General features: G+C 53.7%; 2 protein-coding genes and 1 pseudogene across 2 annotated transcripts; 2 read left to right on the top strand and 1 right to left on the bottom strand.

The window, feature by feature from the left end:
- The first annotated feature begins 552 nt into the window (after positions 1-552).
- LOC124245890 (heat shock transcription factor, X-linked member 3-like) lies at positions 553-2,248 on the top strand. Its single transcript, XM_046673709.1, has 2 exons — positions 553-1,242; positions 1,658-2,248. The coding sequence occupies exons 1-2, from the start codon at positions 748-750 to the stop codon at positions 2,246-2,248; spliced, it is 1,086 nt and encodes a 361-aa protein (XP_046529665.1). The 5' UTR covers positions 553-747.
- A 1,128-nt stretch (positions 2,249-3,376) lies between these two features.
- Positions 3,377-4,842, bottom strand: LOC124245855 (protein EOLA1-like; annotated as a pseudogene).
- Positions 4,843-14,719: 9,877 nt separating this feature from the next.
- On the top strand, positions 14,720-16,158 carry LOC124245854 (melanoma-associated antigen 10-like). Its single transcript, XM_046673636.1, has 2 exons — positions 14,720-14,766; positions 14,840-16,158. The coding sequence occupies exon 2, from the start codon at positions 14,905-14,907 to the stop codon at positions 16,009-16,011; it is 1,107 nt and encodes a 368-aa protein (XP_046529592.1). The 5' UTR covers positions 14,720-14,766; positions 14,840-14,904; the 3' UTR covers positions 16,012-16,158.
- Positions 16,159-17,182: the final 1,024 nt, after the last annotated feature.

Raw genomic sequence — 17,182 nt, 5'->3', positions numbered from 1 at the left:
GAACCCGAGGAGCACTCCCGCTATTCTCCAGTACAGCCTTAATCTGGAGACAACTTGACCCGGGGCAAGAAAACAGGACTCTATGTTTGGGCCCATCTGAGCAGGACCAATCAACCAGCAGGAGGAGCCAGAAGAGACAAAAGCAGGCAGTAGGGGTAGGAGGAAGAAGGAGGGGGCTACCAACCTAGACCCTGCCAATCAGCCTGCTAGGTACCACCGTCTTCTGGGAGGCACGGTCCCCCAGGGGCCCATCTGACCCGCCTAGTCTTGGTGGGAGCCAAGCTAGGACTAACCAGGGCCTGGCCTTTGAGTACATCAGAGGGGTCAGAAACAGGCCCCCTCCCCGTCTTTAGGGGTGGGAGTGGAGATAGGATCGTGCTTTCTCAACCCATCCAGGGCCTGGCCCCAGGAAACAATGTGCCTGGCGACTGACGGGAGCCTTTTCTGGGAACTTGAACCATGCGTTTCTCTCCTTTTAGAAAAGAGAGAAACTGGGACCCTGTACCCCTCCCCTCCCCCACACTTGGCCAGAACTTCCTCTCCAGACCAGCTGTGAGCCACCTTTGTGACATCATGTGACAACTAAAGGGAACGATGACTTAAGCAGCCGGTTGCCGCACTACCGAGACTCTAGAATTTTGTGGACAGTATTTACTGGGCATCCCCACCCTGACCGAAGGCATTTCTGACCTGAGAGTTCAGGGATATGATCTCAGATAGAAAGTGCTCCTGACCTAGACTAGCTCCATGGCTAGTCAGAGTACCGACCAGACGGATGAAGTCAAGCAGGCCCCATCAGGTGACCGAGAGCCAGCAACAGGGGTCCCAACTAATTCATCCCTGGATCCAAAGTTGGATTCAAGGGAGATTTTGGGGACCCGCAGTGACCAAGCCATAAGCCAAGATCCAGGCCCCCAAGACAACCCGCGACCACAGGACCCAAACCAAGGCATCGTCCACGTGGAAGAAAACCACCACCTTCTCGGGCTCTCCTTCCCAAGAAAGCTTTGGATGGTAGCTGAGGACGACGCCTTCACGTCCGTGCGCTGGAATGACGAGGGAGACACCGTGATCATTGAAGAGGATCTTTTCCAGAGGGAGATTCTTCAACGGAGAGGCCCAGGGAGAATTTTTGAAACAGACAGCTTGAAGAGTTTTATCCGCCAACTGAATCTCTACGGCTTCAGCAAAATACGTCCAAACGACCCTTCGGTTCACTCTCCAGGGAACAAGAGAATGATGGTAAAGTAGAACGTCCTTCTGTTTCCCATGTTCTCCGTCCCTCGAACATCTTCCTAGCAGACCAAGATGAATGATGCACTGAAAGGGCTTAATTTCTGAGGATAACTTTTTTCACATGAGGCTTTATTTATGGAAAGATGAGAAGGTATATTTGCTCCTTTGAAAGGACAGCCCCCTCAGAGGTAATCTGCAGGTGTGACGAAAGACTCTGAGAGGTCAGTTAATGTCAAGGAGATAGATGCACCTTAACCTAGGCATTATGTATGTTGAGTGAGCTCAGGCTCTAGGGCAAAAGGAAACTTGCCAGCAAGTTAAAAAGATCTTTTCTCCCTAGGAAAACAAGACCATTATGATTAGGAATGGGGGGAATGAATATTTGCTCCCAGGATGACTAACAGGATTGATTTCATTTCAGATGTACCGTAACTCCAACTTTCAGAGAAATAAGCCTCTGCTCATTGAGAACATTCGGAGAAGAGGCAACCTGAGAATTACCACTCAGCCGGGGGCCAGCGCAACAACTCCAAAGAGAAAGAAGCAGGTAGAAGCTACGAGGCGCTCCCCACGAATCCATCGCAATGAACCCACCAAAGAAGGTGACAGAAAGGCCCAGAAGGAAAGCCCTAAAGCTCAGGGACCCAGTGACACCTGGTCGTTCGTGTGCTCTGAAAACCAATCTGTGAGCAGTGTAGCTGGACATGCCACAGAAAATCGTCACCCAAGTGAGCCAGGCAGCCCAAGTGGGGAGGGCACATCCGGGAATGTTATGTTTGTGCCCCTGGCTACTGCCGGGGGAGACGGTGCAGAGGAACCACCCACCAGCCCCCCAGATTGCCCCGATTATGATTCGGTGATGTCCTTATACAACACCTGTTATTCCATCCTGCTGGCTTCCCTCTCAGTGATGGCTCCACATGAGGTCCCTGATGAGGACGAGCAGCAGGAAGGCTCCTCAGATTACAAGTGTGCACTTTGTGAGCGCTTCAAGGACAATCCAGGTCCCTAAGCTCACAGGTCACTGGTGATAGATAAAAACTACCATTTTATGACCATGATGCAAAACTCTGATGGAGTAAATAAACAATCTTATGAGAATTGTGAGTCAGTGTTCTTTCTAACTTGCGATCCTATACACACCTCACCAGATAAGCCTGAGGAGGCTGGAAATCCAGGCCCCAAACAGGCTTTGGTGCCCGTTGTCCTCTTTCATTTGAAGAACCAGCATTTTCACACATTCAGCCAATGACTGGGGAGCCCAGGAATATCTCCTTCCCTGAGCCTGGCCTGGTGGTCAGGACACAGAACAGCCCGGTTCTTGATTAGGGGTATCACCTTACACTATTCCACTATTGACATATCTCGAAACTGGAGGGTCTTTCCTCATGGGTCCCCCTATGATGCCAGGAAGTTTCTGATCAGCAGCTGAATGTTTCTTGCCCAAGAGCCAGGGGTCTTCCAAGAGGTCCACCTAAAAGTAGGGCCACTTCATTTGCCGAGGGATGTCCGACCACTGCCTGGGGGAAAGCCCATCATGCTCATAGGTAACAACCATTAGAAATTTTCCTAATAAATGACCAAAAAAAGAGAATGAAAGAAAAAAGACTTCCCACAAAATAAACAACACTACCTAGCAATTTTCTGAAAGAGCTGTATTTAGGCTCCTTTCTTTGCACATGAAGTAGCTGTGCGACATGTCTAACACGCATGCTCCATGCGCCAAGGGACTCTTTTACAACAGAGAAAGAGTCATTTGCAAGGACAGACAGGTGATCTGTTTCCAAGTCTGAGGTCCTCTTCATCAGGAATGAGGCCATCCAGGACTGGTCACTCTCCAGCAATCACTCAGCGCCCGCTCCCAGCCTCTACACAACGTCCCCTGGGTGCTGTGCAAACACTCTGAGTTTGACTAGAACAAAGAGAGGGGAGAACACTAATGAGTCCTCTTAAAACGTATTTCTTTGGTCAATCCAGAAATCAGCTGGAGCAAAATGAGTGGCAATGCCAAGAACTCCCTGGCAGCTTTCCCTTTTTCCTGAAGGTCAAAGTCCTTGAGACTGTCACTGAGCCCAGAGAGGCATCTTGCAAGGAAAGTCCCGCTCCCCGTCCCTGCATCTGAGTGGAGAATCTGTTTATGTGAACAGCACATAGTGGGTAGCGCGCTCCCCTGCGGTGCCAATCCACACCGAACCCGATTTCCACGTCCACCATGTGACGACGAGCTGCTGGGTCACAATTTAGCTGGTCTCTCGGTGACCTTCCTCTGAGGAGCCCACGCTCGTCAGGCCTCCTGCCCCAAGGGGATCAGGTGCTCTGGGAGGTCTACCTGGAAGACATCCTTTCCGCCTTTCCTGGGGATGGGCTCCAGCAGCCACCTGGGGTTTGAAAGCACCGTCAGGAACTTCTGCTTCAGGTTGGTCAGCACGGCTTGATTTTCCAGTTCCACCACCTCATCGGGAGCTAAGTTTTCTGGACCCTGCAAAGTTTCCCCAATGTCAACGAGCCCTGTGCACAAAGGGAGGAGCACAGAGATGTTTTTCCTTCCATAAACCAAGGCCTGCCTGTCAGACAACATGGGTATTCAAAGTTACAGCCACCGGAGACTAAGATGATATCGCCCAATGGACACGGAGTGAAGTGGGTCACTCTGAGTGAGCACTTCTGACGTGCCAAACTCTGTCCAAGGGATTCTGGGAGAAGCTGAGTGAGGGACAATGAGGAGGAGAGGGTCTTGTCCTTAACAACCCCACCAAAATAACGGGCAGATCCCAGCCAGACTGCTGAGGGCAGCAGGTACAGATCACAAGGGCCCCAGCCCCTGCAGGTAACTTACAGGCCATCAGGCCCCCAAGCACTTCACCAGGGGACAGGAGCTGATATGGGTCCTCAACCATTGAGGGATCAGGGGACTTGCCCAGTATGCAGCGGGCACTGGGGGTGGGACAGGCACGTGAAGCCAGGCAGGCAGCCTGAGTCCAGAGGTCGGTCCAACCTGCTCTGTGTGCTGTGCTCTCAGGGTCTCTCCTACTCGCATGCACGCACAAGCACATACACACAGGCAAACCCCACATGCAGACTTGGACCTGACCCTGCCTCTTGGACCACAAATGGGAACTGAGGCCCAGGATGGAGAAAAGATTCACCCCGGGTCGTGGAACCTCGGCCGGCAGACCCCCAGCCCAGGACCCCTTGCGCCCCCTCTGAAGGTGTGTTGCTGAAAGAAACCACACACCCCACACACAGCAGTTCAAAAGAAAACAAGTCCTGGGGGCGGCCCTGGGAGGTGTCTGAGCGGTGCTCAGCACAGCAGCACTTGCCGGCTATCACTCCACGGCCACACTTTTCCCCTTGCCGGAGCAAGGCCCGAATCTGAGCGGGGGTCCTCCCCAGCCTCTCCACCAGCAGCTCCTTCCAGGCTGCGTCTTCACAGTCCCTGTGAGCAATGTGGATGGCGATGGTTCAGTCCCGGGGGCTGTGCAGCAGGGGATGCCAACGCGTCTCCATGGTCTTGACCCCATTTAAGACAAAACCTGCATAGGGCTGCCGGAAGGAGAGGCAGCTGAACTTCATCTCCCCAGAGCTCCTTGGGCCTCACGTGGCCTGTGGAAATGCAGAACAATGAACATCAACAAACATTGCAGATCAGCACTCCAAGCTCACTGCTACCTGGAGTTTATTTTGGCCAATTGTAAGTAAGGGCTCGATTTTAAAGGGATGAAAATAGGCAGTTTGAATGGAAGGGCAGCTGCAAAAGAGGAAAGGAGGCCGTCTTTGATGGGAATTCTGGGAGCTTTGAGTTAGATGCCCCTGGCTGGGGAAGACCCCACACTGAAATGGAATAATACAGCCTCAGGGAGGGAACCATGCAGAGCAGCAACTGGGGCTGAGTTTCTAGTCAGTTTCCAATTAAGCTGCAAATTCTCTGAGATGTCACGGAAACCAAAAATTTCCAGAGGAGAGAGTGGTAGGAGCCGGGGTCAAAATCATCCTGGAAATGACTACTGACCAGTAAAGATCCAGTATGCGCCCGTGTCCACGTGTTCAGGCCCGTACAGCAATGTGGACGGTAGCAGAGACTCCCAGGCTAAGACTGTGCTGTGGAGTGAAGAGGGCAGTCTCTCCCTGCTGAGACCTGGAGGATAATGTGAAAATTAGACGTGACCTTGGATTTGAAGCACCTGCCACATAGTAGGTGGGCACATGCAAAAAGTGGAGAATTTCGGGGCAAATTTGACTTTCTCAGAAACCCCTCCCACAAATGAAGTGGATTTTGTCGTAATAAATTATAACAGCTGCTTTTTGTTGAGCATCTATTACGCGACGGTAGTACGTGTTGGAGAGACGTCAAGGGCTCCCCCACACCTCGTCTTCCTCTCCTCCCTGGACTAATGGGGAAACTGCACTGCCAGTCCTCTTGTGCTCAGGAAGGGTCCTATGAGGACGCTTTGCTGCCGATAGCAGCAGGTGCGTTGTCTGCCACAGCCTTCTCTATAGAAGGCACCACAGGGGTTGTGGATTAATTCTCAAGCTGTGACAACACAGGACACTGACCACGCTGTTTCTCCACCCAGGGACTTAAGCCATGCACATTAGACCCTTAGAGGTGAGATGCCAGATTCCGTGCCTTCGGGGCCCTGGGCAGGGGTGAAGATGTTCAAAACAGGATCTGCCCCACAGGAGGCTGGCTTCAGGAATTCCTCCTGCCACCTGCTCCCTTAGGCCCCTGTGCTACACCCCTCAGTCCCCTCAGGACTGTGATGCATCTCTCTTAGGAGGCCAGCAGCCTGCTGCCGAATGACCCTGTAGGGATTGAGGGTGTCCTCCTCCTGGGGCTCAGCCTTGTGCCTCCATCAGCCCTGCTGTCCACTCTGCCCACTCTCTCCCCAACCTGGCCTCCTGGGTCTGCCCAGCGTGGGGCTTTGTCCCGCCTGTCCCCCTATTGACAACCGCTCAGTCCCCGGTGCCGATGTTCTTGTGCACATATCTGACTTTGGAGGTCCCCAGATAAGAATCCTCTTTCAGCGCAGCTGAAGTTCAGGGAGAGCTGGCAGGACATGATGTAGCCTTTTGCTGAGTCTCCTAATGGCTGGTAAGTAATAATCACTGCCATGTGGGTGTGAGCCAAATCACTATGATTATAAGTCATTTTCAAATAATTCCCTATGTAATGCCAAAGGTTTGATTAAGATGATGGCCTGGTCAGGGTCACTATGAGGTTTTGCTTTCTGAGGCTGAGCCAGAGGGAGGAGTGTCTTCTCAGACACTCACAGAGCCAGCTAGGACCTTGGTGTCCCCAAACAGAGAGTTTGAGCAGACGAAAGTTTCTAGCAGATGGCAGGCATGGTCACCAGGATGCTCCCCAGGACCCAGACACCCCTAGACTCAAAGGTGTATTTGGAAAGGAGCCAGGCAGGAGAGGGCTTTGGGTTCCCAGGAGGCAGGCTGTGAAGAGGGTCAGCTCCCAGGAGAGGTGGAAGGAGGAGGACCCTCCAGATCACATCTGAACTCCCCCAGGGGAGGGACGTGGCAGCAGATGCGGCTACAGGTGAGCTGGATCCCCGGACCACATCATGAAGTGGGTGCTCATGGGACAAGTCCCAGGACCAGACCCCTGTGGGGCACTCCAGAATGGAAGCAGGGACCCCGCCTGTCCGTTCTTGGAGGGAACTGACTGGTGTGGGACAGCGCTCGCCCAGGGCAGCCATGGACCACAGGGCTGCAGCAGCCGGGATGCACCAAGTGCCTCACAGGGTGCGTCAGGGAGGCATTTCCAGGGTGCAGCGTCCTCCACAGCAGGCTCTGTGTGGGCACATGACACCGGGTCCCCAGCCAGTCCAGAATAGGGCAGGGCAGAGCACACAGCAGCTCCCCTGCCCATCAGCAGGAAGGTTCTGACATCCTCTCTGATGCCCTGAGCCTGCCCCCTGAGGGGCTTGTGTGAGGCATCTCAGCCATGGTCCTGCTTCTCTAAGAAGCCCCCATTCCCCAGCCGTGGCTGAAGCCTGCTCAGAACTCCAGCCTCCTTGGCAAGTGGCTGACCTCCTCCCTGGCTCTCACCTGCCCTCCTCTGTGGCAAATATCACTGGCCGCTGCCCCAGGGCCCTTCGTGAGCAAGTACGGCATCCCAGGCCTCTGCCTGTTCTCGGTCCCTGAGCCGGGGCTGGGCACAGGAATAGGGCTGGTCTGATGGCAGATGAAGGGTGTGATGCCAAGGGACATCCACAAGACAGCATCAGGGGGCAAAGCCATGTCTGCCCAGTACTCAGACGAAGGGGCTGTTCAAAGGGCTCCACAGACACTTAACCAGTGTGCATGCATGAGAGTCTCCAGCCCCGTGGACTCTGTGCATTGGACTGCTGCCCTGCCACGTGCCTGACGTCCAGCCTGCCCGCAGGAGTGAGCCTTCAGGAAAATATCGAGCCCCAAACCAGCTGGGAGAGAAGGGGAGCAGACTGGGCAGGTGACTCGGAGAGCATGGCCCATGCCTGAAAATAGGAGCAGCCTTCAAAGGGCCGCACTTCCAACACCCACGTCCAAGTATAACCTTCTCTATCCTCACACCCTCCGTCCTAGACCCCGCCTCTCTCCAAGGCCCCCATCTCCATGTCAGGAGAAATGGCAACCCGATGAGGCTAGGAGAGGCCCTGTAGGCAGGGTCCAGTGTCAGGCTCTCCTTGCCACCACTGCTTGGCCTCCTTGCAGTCCCTAAATTATGTGGCATGAAGCGTCACACATGAGGTCGCCAGGGAGGACCGCTGGAACCCCTTTGATTGTGGGGGAGACAGCTCAGGCCAGTGCAGGGACAGGGCTTTGCACCCGTGGAAAGCTCAGCTTGAATATGAGCTCTGCTGCTCATAAGCCGAGCGAATCACGTAAACTCTCTGCGCCTCAATTTCTTGATCTGTAGGATGGGCGCAGCACCAGCTCAAGCTCAAAGCGTTGGTGTGAGTTTATACACGATGTGACCTTCTTGTAAGATGCCCAAGTTAGCTGGTCAGTAGACGTAGGTCTTGTCACTGTGTGTCTAAGATGTACCTTCCCCCCACCTTGTGACAACTCTCAACCAGGATATGTCTTCTGACCCCTGTGTACACTGATCGAGGTGGCCTTCCTTTCTGGCTGAAAATCTGCTATTGAGGATGGTCCATCTGACATGTCAGAACCGGGCAAACATGCTATAACTTGCTCTAGAGGCGGCCGGGGGGATGGTCAGCACTCCTGGCTGGGACAGAGAGAAGACACTGGGCTGTGGGAGTTGGCCCTGGGGGAGGCATCAAGACCTCCTCCAGGCCCACCTCCTGCTCGAAACTCTGCACCCCAAAGTTCTGCGAGGGAGGGTCCTCCTGGTGGATGGATGCCCTGAATGCTGAAAGGAACGCATTACCTCGGGCCTGCCCCCAGCTCCCATCTGCACGGTTTCTTGGAGCCCTGGAGCCACCTTCCCAATTCTCCCCCAAAGCACAGCACGAACTTGGAGGGTCTGCCCTCCACATGGTCATTTTGAAACCATTGTGCTCACACAAGCTCTTTCAAGGTGTGAAACATTTTGAGCTCCTAATTGCCAGCCCTAAACTTCCTTTTGCTGTGATGTTTCCAATTTCCTTTTCTGTGTTTCCTCCTAGAAAGCAGCCAGAAAAGGGACGACGTCCCCAGGACAGGAGTATGTGCACATGATGCTCTGGAAGCTGCCGCCAATGCTTTGGGTAAGACCCTCAAAAGTTAGTCAGCCTGGCTGTGCCTTTTCCCCGCTTGACCCAAGTGATCTGCAGGCTTGCAATGTCGCTTGAAAGACCTAAAAACCCTCAGCATGTCAATGACCTCTGAGAATCTGGGAGGAAAATGGGCGGAAGACCGGTGACACTGGGTGTCAGGTAGACGGGTGCAAGACACGATTATCTACTGTTTACATGTTTGAGATTTTCTGGAATACAAAGCTTTTATCATAAATATGCCATTCCATTTGATATCCTAGCTAAAATGGACCATTAAAAATGACCAAATGGATCCACAGAAAAAATGGAAAACCAAAGTAGTATGATAGAAACTGAAACTGTATTTAAGCTCAAGCCGCCCTCAAGCATTCCAGGACGGGGCAGTTTTGGAGGCCAGTTCTACCAAACGGTCAGGGAGAACTCGTTATCATTTATGTCAACTCTTTCAAACCATAGAAAATACGAGCAATTGTTCAACTCATTTTCCCAAGCAAATTCCCCTTGATTTAAACACTGGAGGAGGACCCCACCATGAAAAGAACACTTAGGACAAAATCACTCACATAGCAGCAGCTATTCTAAATAAATGAATAGCATATTCAACATAGTGGAGAATTAAATGGACAAACAGGCTGTGTCCAATGAATGAAAATATGATTTAACAGTAGAAAACACTTTCAACTGTAATTCCCTACAAATTAGCAGGGATAAGAAGGAGAAAACCTTTGATCCCATCAATGGGTACAGAAAAATCCTTTGAATGAAATTCAACACAAGTGCATGGAAAAAAACTTCCAGCAGAAGATTAGAAGGGGAATTCGCTTTCCTGAAAGCAACAGAAAACACGCTGAAGTGTGCAATGCTGGAAGCACTCTTGTCAGAGACAAGTCACAGATACATGATATCACCTCTCCTTTCTGAAGCTACGCTGGAACACAAAGCCAGAGCCATGGGTGTCCAAATAAGTGTCAGGTATGAGCATCGAAAAGAAAGAGTTTCTATTGGGTGTGAGAAGATCATCACCTTTCTAGAAAATTGAGAGGAATGGGTACATTGAATATTCAAGCGAAAAACAGACTTCAGAAAAAGAGTGGATGGCAGATCACGACTATAGGAAAATCAAGAGCCTTGCCACAACACAGCAAAAACTATTTAGAATGTGCAGTAACAGAAAAACTCCATTCACGACAGCAACAAAATCCAAAATTTAACTAAGAAGCCAAACGAAAACACACAAGATCTTTATGAACTCAGTGATACAAGTTTACTGATCAATTCAGGTAGACGAAGTCCTCCCAGAGGGAGCAGTATGCTATGTTCCTCGAGGACAGAACAGCGCAAAGTTGTCAGTTCTGCTTGAAAGGCTGTAGGGACCAAGATGACAATCAAGCTCGGACTTCTGTCTTCCACTCCCAAAATCAACCCTGGGAAGCCACAGAATGGAGAATGAAAGTAAACACACACACACACACACACACACAAAATAACTACACACCTGTTAGAATAGTGAGAATCTGCTACACCGACAACACCAAATGCTGTCGAGGAAGTGGGGCAGCAGGAACTCTTATCCATTGCTCAGGGGAATGTAAAATGGTACAGCCACTTTGGGAGATGGTTTGGCAGTTACAAAACCCAACATACGTATTCTCACTATATGATCCAGCAATCATATGCGTATTTACCCAAAAGAGGTGAAAATGTATGTCCACACAAAACCCTGCACACAGATATTTAGGGAAGCTTTGCCAATAGTTGTCAAAACTTGGAAGCAACCAAGATGTCCTTCAGTAGGTGAATGGGTAAATAATTTGTGGTACATCCAGAGAATGGAATATGATTCAGTGCAAAAAAGAAATGAGCTGCCAAGCCATGGAAAGACATGGAAGAACCTTAAGGGCATAGCGCCAAGTGGACAAAGCCAATCTGAAAAGGCTCCATACTGTGTGAGTCCAACTATACGAACATCCTGGAAAAGGCAATCAATGAAGACGGTCAAAAGAACAGCAGTTGCCAGAGGTTGTGAGGGGAGGGCGCAACAGGCAGAGCACAGGGGACTTTTAGGCCCGTGAAACTTCTCTGGATGACACTCTAACGATGGACACATGTCATTACACATTTGCCCAAACTCACAGAATGCACAACACCAAGTGTGAACCCTAATGTAACTGATGGGCATTGGGGGATACGATGTGTCAATGTAGGTTCATCGATGATAACAAACGTCCCAGTCTGGTGGGAGATGTCGATAATGGGGGAGGTGATGCATGTGAGGGGGCAGGGTGTAAGTAAGTGGGAAATCTCTGTACCTTCCTTCTTATTTGTCTGGGCACCTAAGAGGCTCTAAAAAAGAATAAAGCCTTCAAAAACAACACACAATATGAATGACATCTAAACAACAGAACAGGAGAAAGCCCTGGGGGAGACTGAAGACTGTGGTGAGCTGGTGCTTGTGTTTGGGTGGGGGCGTGGGCAGTGGCAGTCAAGTTGGGAAGGGCTGTAGGCTGGAAAGATGCAGATGACGGGATGGGTAGGAGGAAAGGTTTCAAACTTCTGCTCCTGCTTCACTGCACACATCTGAAGCAGGCCCTCAGGACACACAGGCCAGTGGCCCTGGGGCAAAACCAGGACGGCGGGAAAGACGGGTTGATTAAGGCATTTGAGGCCGGAGTCTGTGCTAATAACGACCTGAAACCATCTTAGCACGTGAGGACTGGCCTTTCAAAAGATTCTCATTTTAATAGAATTTAAAGAATAGACAAGAAACGGAATAGGCAGTATCAGAGCGAATCACATAAAGAGAAGGTTTTCTTTCACGAAATAAGTATACACACGTATAGTCTACATATAGCTATAAAGACCTAACAGGAACATACGTGCATATACATGTGCATAGCTGCATACTCCTGTGATATGTACAAACAGGTGTCTAGAAGCACATACCAGCTACAAATGTGTTCTAGATGTAAATACAGGGCTCCCGCAGTGGGCAGACATGTACAATGTATTTCTTACTAGGAAGGAGGATAAACGAGTGAAAATCCCCGCACTGAGCACGCAATAGGAGGTCACCATAAACCCGGAGGAGCATCCCCAAGCCCCCGCAGCTGCTCAACCTGGACAGGACAAACGCAATCCCGAAAAGAAATGGTTCGCAGAGTCCGGCCGGCTGGTGTCGAGACCCCACGGGAAGGGGGCTTCTCCCGTGAACCCCTCGGCCCTGGGCGCCGCAGCCCCCATCCAGCCCTTCCCCAGGATGGCAGCCCTTCTCAGCCAGGGTGGACGAGGACCCTCCCGAGGGAGGCCGGAGAGCTGCCCCCGCCCCAGAGCACAGGCCCACAGAAGCCCCGCGCCCCTCCTGTGCACTCTGGGGGACCCCAGGCAGGGCTGTCAGCCGAGGGCTCCCCGCCCCCTCTGCAGACAACCACGGGTCAGAGCCTGGGGGTGAGGGGTGCAGACACACGGGGCAGGGCGGGGCTGCGGCCCAGGGCGGGCGAGAGTCAAGGAGAGCAGCAGAAGGCTGGCCAAGAGATCCCCAGACGCCGCTCTGCCCCTGCCATCAGCCCTGGGAGACCCCTGGCCACGGTGTTCGGATGTGACGTGTACCCCGGCTTCCGCCTCGGATCGGGGGTCGCTGAGAGCCTCACTGAGGGAGGCCAGATCCGGGGAAGCAGAAGGAAGGAGCCGAGGCTCAGCCAGGTGCCCAGGGAGCCCCGGGAGGGAGGACTCCGGGCCCACGGCGTCCACCTCTGCCCCTGCTGTCAGCCCTGAGGGACGCTGGGGGACGGGAGGTGGTCCTGCTGAGCCCCCGTCCCCCTCCTCAGAGGAGCCTGCTGGGGAGGGCCCGGGGGAGGGAGCGGACTTGGGGCAGAGGCGGAGCCAGGCCCTGCTGGGGGTTGAGGAAGGAGCAGAGGGTGGCCAAGGACCCCAGGGACTCCCTCCCAGCCCCTGCCCTCAGCATTGGGCGTCCCCTGGCTTAGTGGCCTGAGGTGACCCCCACAGATTCCCCGGGGGTCTCAGAGCAGTGAGGGCTTTGGGTCCACAGAGGGAGGATCCAGGGACCTGCCAGGGCTCAGGCTGAAGACCCTGAGGGAAGACAGAAGGGATGCCGCAGAAAGACGCCCCTGCCGTCAGCACCAGGAGGCCCCGGGGCGCCATTACCAGAGGCGGCCTTTCCCGCCTTCCGCATCCGGGTCTCAGAGTGACTGGGGACTGGGTCAGAGAGCAGCGCCTGAGGGGCCAGAGGGGGGCGCCCAGGGCCTGCTGGAGTCCCGGGGAGACGCCAAGAGAGGGCTGAGGACCCTGGACCCCAGGACGGAGAGGGAGCCTGTGGACCTGCGCCCAGGCTTGGGAGGCCCCAGAGAGGGCCACCTGAGGAGGCGTTTACAGCCTTCTGCCTCAGGGGTCTTCGGGAGGTGAGGACTGTGACTTCAGGTCAGCCGAGGGTGGGGTCCCCGGACCCCGAGAGACGACTGAGCACACCCCCGGCCCAGGCATAGGCGACCCCAGCAGAAATCTGCCCCTGTGGTCAGTCCTGCGAGGCCAGGCAGGATGTCAGGAGGGGTGGCCCGTCCACTTCCTGCTCGGGGTCTCAGTGGCGTCGTGGCCTTGGCCTGCAGGATGCTACTTCGGGTTAGCAGAAGGGAAGGGTCCAGGCCTGGAGGAAAGACGAATAACCTACAGGAGTACTGGGGGAAGTCCCACCCCAGGCTACAGGGCTGGTCCCTGCTGCCAGCCTTTTGGGATGGCGGCGGTGGGGGCAGGCGGGTGGGCGTGGATGTGCAATCTCCTCCGGTTTCTCTCAGAGGTTCAGGGAGGTGAGGACCTTGGTCTGCGAGGACGACATCAGGTCATCTGAGGAAGCACATCTGCTCAGCTGACACACATTCCAGGAGTCAAGGTGAGGACCCCGAGGGAGGAGTGAGGGTACCCCCATCGCCAGGACAAAGTGGGACCCCATGGAAATCTGGCCTGGCCCTACTGTCAGCCCTGGCACCCCCGGCAGGGCCTGTCTGGCTGAGCCCCTCCTCATTTCCAGGTCGGTGTCTCGGGAAGGGGGCAAGGGCCCTGGTCTGAGGGTCTGGACTCAGGTCAGCAGAGGCAGGATCCCAGGCCCTGGCCGGGGTCACGGTGAGGACTGAGGGGACCCCACACCCCAGGACGCATGCAGCCCAGGCCAGCCCTACCCTGCTGTCTGCCGTGGGGACACCCGGGATCGGTGGGTGGATTCAGTCCCCCTCACTTCCCCTTCCGGTGTCTTCGGGAATCCAGGCCTTGGCCGAAGGAGGGTGGCCTCAGGTCAACAGAGGAGTTGACCCAGGCCCTGCAGGGTGTCGAGGTGAAGACTGAGTGGACCACCCGTCCCAGGACAGATGGAACCCACAGAGTTGGGTCTCACTTCTTGTCCCTTGGTGCCTCCTGTTAGCCCCTCTGCAACTGTGGCCAGATGTGGGCCCCCTCGCTTCCTTCTACTCAGTCTTAGTGGTGCATGGTCTTGTTCTGAGAGGTCTGCCTCAGGGCAGCAGCACGGTGGGGCCCAGGACCAGCCAGGGGAAAGGTGAGGACCCTGAGTGAGCTCAGAGGGGACCGCCCACCCCAGAACACTGGCGACCTCACAGAGTCCAGCCCAGCCCTCCTGTCAGACCCCACAGATCTGGAGCCCACCCCACCCCAGCCCACAGTCAGCCCCAGAACCTCGGGCTGTGCTGGGTGCTCCCTGAGGGGCCGACTCACTTCTTCCTTCAGATCCCTAGGACACAGGCCGCCCTGGACAACAGAGCCCTGTGAAGCCGAGAGCGCCCCTAAGAGGAGGCCCGTAAGTCACCTCTGTCAGAGCCGCCAAGGGTGCGTTTCTCACCTAAGGCTGCTCACACTCCCTCTCCCCCCAGGCCCGTGGGTCCCCATTGGTCGCCTCCTGCCCACGCTCCTGTCGGCTGCCCTGACAGGAGTCATCATGCCTCGTGCTCCAAAGCGACGGCGCTACATGCTTGAGGAAGGCCTTCAGTCCCAAAGCGAGACGCAGGGCCCAGTGGGTGCACTGCTTCCTGTGGCTGTGGAAGAGGATACTTCTTCGTCCTCCACCTGCTCCTCCTCTTTTCCCTCCTCTTTCCCCTCCTCCTCCTCTTCCTCTTGCTATCCTCTCTTGTCGAGCACACCAGAGGAGGTTGATGATGTCGCTGGGGCCCCGAGTCCTCCCCAGAGCCCTCAGAGTGCCCGCCCCTCCCCCACTGCCATGGCCTCCCCTCCACTGAGCCAGTCTGAAGACGACAGCTCCAGCAGCCGAGGAGAGGAGGGTCCGAGCACCTCACAGGCCCTGCCATACACTGCGTCCTTTCCCAGAAATGTGATTGATGGCAAGGTGGCTGAGCTGGTGGAGTTCCTGCTTGTCAAGTATCGCACAAAGGAGCCGACCACAAAGGCGGAGATGCTGAATACGGTCCTCAGAGATTACCAGGACCACTTCCCTGTGATCTTCAGACAAGCCTCTGAGCACATGCAGCTTGTCTTTGGCATTGACGTGAAGGAAGTGGACCCCAGCGACCACGCCTATGTCCTGGTCACCACCCTGGGCCTCACCTACGATGGGATGCTGAGCGATGAGCAGAGCATGCCCAATACCGGCCTCCTGGTGATGCTCCTGGGCGTCATCCTCCTGCAGGGCGACTGTGCCCCTGAGGAGGACGTCTGGGAAGCACTGAGTGTCCTGGGGGTGTGTGCCGGGAGGGAGCACTTCATCTACGGGGAGCCCAGGGAGCTTATCACTAAAGTTTGGGTGCAGGAGCAGTACGTGGAGTACCGGCAGGTGCCCAACAGCGATCCTGCTCGCTACGAGTTCCTGTGGGGTCCCAGGGCCCACGCTGAAACCAGCAAGATGAGTCTCCTGGAGTTTTTGGCCAGTGCCATTGGGAGTGACCCAAGGTCCTTCCCAGTGTCGTATGAGGAAGCTTTGAGAGATCAGGAAGAGAGAGTTCAGGCCAGAATTGCCAGCACGGATAATGCTACTGACACGGCCAGTGCAAGTTGTAGTACCGTGCCCAGTAGCTCCTCCTGCCCTGAGTGAAGTCTAAAGCAGATTCTTCACTCTGTGTTTTAGGAAGGCAGTCAATGATCTAAGCAGTGGAGGGCCAGGCTGGGGCTGAGGGTATTATAGGGCATAACAGCTTTGTGTTCCTGTTCCATAGGGGTGACTTTGAAATGTATCATCTTCTTTTTCTTTCTGTTTTTCTTCTTCTTTGTGGTGAGGAAGATTGGCCCTGAACTAACATCTGTTGGCAATCTTCCTCTTTTTGCTTGAGGAAGATTCTCCCTTAGCTAAGATCTATGCCAGTCTTCCTCTATCTTTTGTACATGGGACGCCACCACAGCATGGCTTGATTAGCAGCACATAGGTCTGTGCCAGGGATCCAAACCCATGAAAACTGGGCCACCAAAGTGGAGGGCACTAACTGAACCGCTACACCACCCGGCGGGCCCCTCTTCTTTTATTTTTTACATTTTAAAATGTTGTTACTTTTAATTGAACATGTGTTAGCTTCCAAATCTAAGTTTATGAATGACATTGGTCACACATTTATTGCTATTTATCCAGTTTAAAAGAAAGTTTTGCCATTTTGTGAAAAAATAAAAGAGGAATACCTTCTGTTTTATTTCTTCTGTAACAAGATAACTTGACATTGGAATAGGAATTTCACTGGAAATGTGAAAGAACTTAGCAGTAAAAGAGAAAAAATTTAAATGGTTCATTTTTGAATTATCATTTTTAGACTATCATTGTGTAAAATGAAGAGATATATACCAAGATTTTCTTAACTTATCCAAGAATGTAGAAGAAATTAAATAGCAGCAAATCAACTCTCTGCTCACTGGCTCATTTCGTCCCCAGACATTTGCTGAGCCTCTGCTCTCTGGTGGCGCTGTGTCAGCTGTGGGGACACGAGGGTAAGCAGGGCCCCCTCACAACCATAGAATGAGAGTCTAGGAGCCGCAGTCCTAGAAGGAAAATGGTGAGGTGTCCCCTCCAGGACAAGTCAAAGAAGGTGGGAGGTGGTGTGGCCCGAGGAGAGCGCGCTCACGTGTAAACGCCCCGAGCCAGGGCAGTGTGGGGCTTCGGGAAACTGTGATTCCTTCTGTGGGAGTTGGTTGTCATGAAGCTTGGTGGTGGCAATGGCCAGACTCACAGTGTGTCTTAGGGCTGAGGGGCAAGTCTGAACTGGAAAATTTCTCTGAAGAGT

This window comes from Equus quagga, chromosome 10 (genome assembly GCF_021613505.1).
Source record: "Equus quagga isolate Etosha38 chromosome 10, UCLA_HA_Equagga_1.0, whole genome shotgun sequence".
Taxonomy (NCBI): Eukaryota; Metazoa; Chordata; class Mammalia; order Perissodactyla; family Equidae; genus Equus; species Equus quagga.
The sequence above is the reverse complement of the archived record's forward strand: the minus strand, read 5'-3'. Positions and strand labels throughout refer to the sequence as shown.

Bases quoted from the DNA above. Each gene is read 5' to 3' on its own strand.
- LOC124245890 (XM_046673709.1), top strand. From the start codon at position 748: ATGGCTAGTCAGAGTACCGACCAGACGGATGAAGTCAAGCAGGCCCCA. The intron at 1,243-1,657 runs GTAAAGTAGAAC...ATTTCATTTCAG, and splicing joins CAGGGAACAAGAGAATGATG to ATGTACCGTAACTCCAACTT.
- LOC124245854 (XM_046673636.1), top strand. From the start codon at position 14,905: ATGCCTCGTGCTCCAAAGCGACGGCGCTACATGCTTGAGGAAGGCCTT.